General features: G+C 50.8%; 1 protein-coding gene across 6 annotated transcripts in view; it reads right to left on the bottom strand.

The window, feature by feature from the left end:
- Positions 1-6,000, bottom strand: part of BANP (BTG3 associated nuclear protein) — an 88,171-nt gene that overhangs the window by 61,167 nt on the left and 21,004 nt on the right. For 4 of the 6 annotated variants that reach the window (XM_077754107.1, XM_077754108.1, XM_077754111.1 and 1 more), the window contains 2 exons: positions 2,805-2,921; positions 1,015-1,190 (listed from right to left, as the gene is read on the bottom strand). In XM_077754107.1, the coding sequence (XP_077610233.1) occupies positions 1,015-1,190; positions 2,805-2,921 (293 nt within the window). The remainder of the gene's footprint in view (positions 1-1,014; positions 1,191-2,804; positions 2,922-6,000) is intronic. The other 2 variants (XM_077754109.1, XM_077754110.1) reach the window with 1 other exon arrangement.

Below are 6,000 nucleotides of genomic sequence, written 5' to 3'. Positions count from 1 at the left end.
CCGTGCTGTAGGGGCCATGTGTGCAGCCCATGTCAGCCGCAGACGCAGGACCAGGGCAGCAGCCGGCCGCGAGGACTGTGGCAGGAGAGCAGGGGACGGGACGCCGTGTGGGGGAAACAGGTGCAGGTGCGGGCACCCGCCAAGCAGCTCCCTCCGTCTCTCGTGGGAGGTGGCAGAGCCCCCCTCTGGGCACCGATGTCCGGCCCCTAGCAGGGATGTGGAGAGACCTCTGTTCAAAGACCGTGGCAGCTCCTGGTTACAGAAGCACAGCAGTGTGCCATGAGAAAGCCTCCGGAAACCGCCTCAACATGCATGAGTGCGGGAGGGCCCTGTGCCGCAGTGGAGGAGAGCACTGTAAGTCACAGCATTTCTGTTCACACAGAAAAGCCCACAGGATTTACCGAGACCTCAGGATATGAAATTCCGAGTTATTTCCACCGTCTTCTACCACATTTTAAAAACAGTAAACACGCACAGATCTTCCTCAACTTAGGATGGGGTTATGTCCCAAAATACCTACCATAGGTTTGGAAACATTTTAAGTCAGAAATGTACTTAACGCCCCTAACCTACCAAACATCACGCCCTAGCCCGGCCTGACTCTGCTCACAGCACTCACGGTAGCCTGCCGCTGGGCGGAATCATCTCACCATGATCTCACGCAGATCACCATGCGTGAAACCACTCACGGAATGCACGCACCAACCGCACCAACACTGCTAAAGGTGACGGAATGGCTGCAGGGTGCAGTGTGGCTGACCTCACGATCGTGGTGCCCCGCGCCAGGAGGGAGGATGGGACTGCACACCGCTGGCCGGGAAAAGAGCCAAACTCAAAATTCGAAGCACAGTGTCTACCGCACGTGCACCGCTATAAAGCTGGAAAACCATCAAGTTGGACTATATCCTAAGGGAGGGACCGCATCACTTTCCTAAAAAGCAAAAAACACACAAACAGAACAGAACACTGTACCTACTGCCATTCAGGCAAAGGAAAGAAGCTTTGCAGGCGCACCTTCTGAGTTCAGGGTGATGAGGGTGACGTTGTTCCCAATGTTCTGACTTCCCGACTGTCCGCAGTTGGAGACAGAGTCGCTGGCCTCGGACCCGCTCTCCCCATCCTCGTTGTGGCTGTCGTCCTGACCCGGCACCTTCACCACAATGGTGTTCTGCCGTCTCCCGGGCACCGCGCTGAGCGGGAAACAAAAACACCAGCCAATGTCGTGAGAGCAGCACAAGCAATGAGCAGAGACTAGCACTGAGGCTGCCGCGTGCTTCTCTCCTAACTGCACGAAGCAGCAGCTCGCAAGTCTTCCCACACCGCGCTCTCTACTCAGGGTAACAGCAACTGAATCGCGCGAAATGGTCTGGGGTTGGAAGAAACTGTCTGAAACGTAAAAGTTTACAAACACGTTTGTATCGCAGAAGAAGTAAAACTACAACCCACTGTGACTCAGGCCTAGGAGGCGGCTCTCTGATCATGGAGGGGATCCCATAAAATGCTGACATTTGAGTGAGAGCAACTTTCAGGGCTGTGTCATGGAAAGGACTGGACGAAGAGAAAAGTGTGCCCGGAGACTTCTAGTGACCCAGTCCACTCCACACTGGTAGGCCTTCTAGAAGGGACCCAGCCTTTGTTAACACGTGATCATTCCTAGCTATTCCCTCCAACAAAAACTACTGGAGTGGGTCTGAGAAGCCAGTCAAGACTCTCCCGGGGGCTGTTCTCACCACTGACGGGGTCCTGCTATGGAGCAAGAAGAAACTGCCAGAAAAACGGGAGACAAGCCGCCAGCTCCAAAAAAGGCTCAGAACACATACACTTACTACCAGGAGACACGCTACGTGCCTCTCCCACGGCCCCTCCACACCCCTCCGCGGGGACTGCTAACCGCTGGGAAGGGGAAGAGGCCCAAGCTCCCCGTCTACAAAGACAAAACGTGCTTCCAGCCGTGGTCGTGCCGCAGGGAGGGGGCTACAGCTTCTGAACTTGATCCTGCAACAGCCTACCCCAGCTGACCTCCAGCTGAGCCCTTGCGGGAGGCACGCCCGACCCCACCTCTCCTCCACCGGCCAGATCTCCTCAGTCCCTGAGCACCAACAAGTCTTCCCCCGCCACCCAACACGGCAGGCCCACGGCACGGCTGGGCCCGGGGAGCCCAGGCTCGGACAGTAAAGACAACGGGGCAGAGCTGAGGCAGGAGCAACCTGCAGGGGTCACGGAGAGAAAAAGGCAAACAGAACTCTGCGAACACACTGCAGGAAACAACAAGCAAAACCACCCTCCTGGGGCAGGTTACCAGGAAAAGCTGAGCTCGATGCCTCTTATGCACTCTTACTTCTGACCAAGGTCACATGGCCAGTGTGTCAGAAGAAAAAGGTGGGAGGAAAAAATCACCACCTCAAAATGGCTTCATCACTTAGCAAATTTAAAAGGAGGTGTCTGCTGACCTGACGTGCGGCTGTACAGACAGACAGACACACGTGAGGAAACGGTGGGCAGGGAGGAGGACACAGGCTCCACCGGCTGCTGTGAAAACAGAGAGCAAACTCCCCACTACGCACGTGACCACCAGACATGGAAGTTCCAAAGGCATCTCCCCTTAACACGGCCCCTTCTCCAGCTGGCACACCAGCACGCGGGCCTGCATGCAGCACGGCCCTCCCCCACCACAAACACTGCGGGCCGCCCTGCCGGGCTCAACCGACTGGCTGTGCCCAGCTCAGAATGTGGAGTGGTTCTCGAGGGGACTCATCATGGTGGCAGTGGCAGTGAAAGGTGGGGTTGGTGTTGTGGCTACTGACTTGCTAATGATATTTTCCAGGGAATCCGGTGCCCTGTTGCTCAAGGGGTCTTCCATCTTGGCTACAATGGCGTTCTGCCGATCATTGTTGAGTATTACTGTAGTCTGGGGGACGACGCTAGGGAACAAAAGAATCACAAAGAAAAAGAAGACCTTAAAACAACAACATTCATTGTAAGAATACACAAGAGTAATTCAATACAGTCAGCATCCAATGACTTGCACTATGGGAGGGAGGCGGCCCCACACAGAAGTCACATTTAAAGTAACTTGCTGTTCACGCTGGGCTTAGGATAAACTAGAGGGGAACTGTTTTGTTTTGCGTGGTCCCTAGTTTACCGCCCCTCACTGCTGTTACGTTAGGAACATTTACACCTTTAAGCAGAATGGGGCAAGAGATCACAGGGTGACAGTTGGTGAGGCTTCTGAAGTAGCACATCTGAGTGAAACTCGGCTCAGTATTTGTACTCACTCCATCCAAAGGAATTCCTACATGGCAGACCTAGGCTTTCATAATCAAACCTATCAACATCGTTCCAAAACGTTAGCTCTGGAAGGACAGGGGAAAACGTAACAGAAGGACAGCGGGCAAAACCACCTGACATTTATCACCTCCACCTCCTATTAGGGGAGTGGGTGGATCACACATCGGTCTTTGCTTTGAAGGAAAATGATTATAGAAAAGAACAGAGCCCTATCCGGAAACCTTCTAGAGGCGGCACTGTGAGTATAAGCAGTAGCCAGCAGCTTATCTCAAGGTTCTCCTGGAGCCTGCTCGGTCATTAATCTTTTGGCCACAGGAAGTGTGAGCACGCTCTTCTGAAGTTACAGAGCCAGAGGAGCACCGGAAATGCATGGCAATGCCACCTGAGCATACATTATTCTTGAACTGCACAGCTCTGGGAGAACCACTGCTTTCATGTGAGAAGACTTCGTGTAACCAAAAGCACATAAGAAAATGTAGCCCAGTATCACAGCATCATGGCTGTTAAATGCCCCCTCCCCAAATCAGGGTCACAAATGGCACCATTTCATGTTCAAGTAAATCACGGGACTGTGAGGTGTTTTTCTAAAATAAAAGCATAATCAATTGCATTTCATTCAAAAGTATTATTTTTTTAGGGATTGTATGTTTTCTTTGATGACATCTAAGGTAACCCACCACATCCTTACAACCTACGCACTGGCAGGCCTCACAAGTGACGTAGGTGACCTTCGACTTGGTGCTGTGGCCACACACAGGCTTTGAAGACTTCAGCTTCTCCTGTATCAAAACAGGAGATGAATGGTTTGCATGCATTTGGTATTTTCCTGAAGTATGTTCTGTGGAGCACTGCTCCCCCCTACCCAAAGACCCCCTCCCACAAACACGCATCTCCACTCCTCTCCTCCCTGAGCGACTAACTAGGATGACCCTGTGGGGTGACAACAGTTCCCTAATGAGAATTCACAATGGACAGGAGCACAACAGAGGTCTCAGAAGTCCTGGGGGAAACAGATTAAGACTTATTCATGGCACCATCTGGCAAAGTTGTTTGAGTAAATATGCCTCTCCTCCCTAACAATTCTTGCTAAGATTGAGGAAACAATGTTCTGAAGCAACCAGCTTCAATGTAAATGAGTTATCCTAGACGTACCCCAAGACTTTCAGGGGGCTCCTGGGTGTGGGCAGCTCTCAAAATGCAATGTCCAAGTCCTCACCTTGCACAACATAATATTTCCCAAAAATGTTTCCCTTTGAGAGCGCACCCTGATAAATGTGTCTTCTGTTTCCTTTCACAAAGCCCCTTTCCCACCTTGAAACAAAATGACACAAATGTGCACAGTCCTTCCGAGATGCGAGAACCCCAGGAGGGAAGGCGAGGCCACTGAGAGACACCGGTCTGGGCGTGAGAACCCGTGCCTCTGCTGACTGACGAAACACCCCTGGGCGACCTACTGCTTTACCATTCCTGCTCTCAACAAAACTGACAGAGGACCTAGGGACCTTTTCAGGCCATAGATGATCAGAGGTAGTTTTTGACGACCGCTTACAAAGACCCTTGACACGACCTGAGGAGCTGAGAGGCCCCCTCACCTCACGTAGTTATCTACGTGAACCAAGTTTCTCAGCACCTAAAACTTTAAAAACTACCAATGGAAGTAGGACCGAGGCTGAACCTTGTCTCACACTTGGAGTGATAAGTCATTATCATCCACGGATCCAAGAATTAGCTAAATCTAAAGCCTCATCCATCACAAAAACACATTCACGACACTGAATTATTAAAAATTAGTCACTCAGTAACACACAAGCTGTTCTGTTCAACTACACTCTAGAAGTGTAGTCGGAAGTCAGCCAGAAGAGCTGAGCCCATGGCTACCAGAAACACACGTCTCAGCTGCGATTTCTTATCCGTGTGTCTGTGGCAAAGGAGGCGGAAGTCAGGGAGGGCAAGAGATGGGAAGGAACTTTCAAAACGCAAAAGGAGTAAGGTGAAATTCAACTGTGGAAAGCTGCTTCATGGGATGCTTTTAAATGGATAATAGTATTTACATTATAAAGGAAACATTTAAGAAAGCAATGAATCTGTTTGGTTTCCAAATATCAGCGTTACAATATGCCAGAAATGATACCCTTTCAACTAATGCAATGTATTCATATCTACCTCAAATTGTATAAAAAGAGTATTTCATTTTCAAAAATTAAGGAACATCCATATCCCACTAGTCAGAATGAAATAGCTGTCTAAGGTTGATTACGGGAAAACTGCCACAGTAATGTAAACGTCTTGCCTGGGCTGAATTACAGTCCCCAATTATTCATCGGATGCTAATGTGCATCTGCTGTGAAGCAATTCTGAGGATGTGATTAAAAGTCCTGACTGGCTGACATTAAATTAACCAAATGGGAGACTACCCTGAGCGGACCCGGTCTGACAAAGAGCCCTTTAAAAGGAGGTTTAGGCTTTCTTTCCCTGGTCTTGAAGACGCCAAACAGCTCCTGCCAGCGTGATCCCCATCTCCCCCCCTTCCTGTCCACCTGCCCTAGACTTCACACGTGCTTGGCTGCCCCCATAACTGTAAGACAACTGCATGTAACCAATCCTTTACAGGGTGTAGTGGTACACTGTGTGTGTGTGTGTGTGTGCGTGCGCGCGCGCGCGCACACACAAGATCCCTCCTCTCTCCCTCTCTCTCACACACACAAACGTATC

Source organism: Crocuta crocuta, unplaced genomic scaffold (assembly GCF_008692635.1).
Source record: "Crocuta crocuta isolate KB4526 unplaced genomic scaffold, BGI_CrCroc_1.0 scaffold61, whole genome shotgun sequence".
Classification (NCBI taxonomy): Eukaryota; Metazoa; Chordata; class Mammalia; order Carnivora; family Hyaenidae; genus Crocuta; species Crocuta crocuta.
Note: the sequence above shows the minus strand (reverse complement) of the source record. Positions and strands in the feature narration are given on the sequence as shown.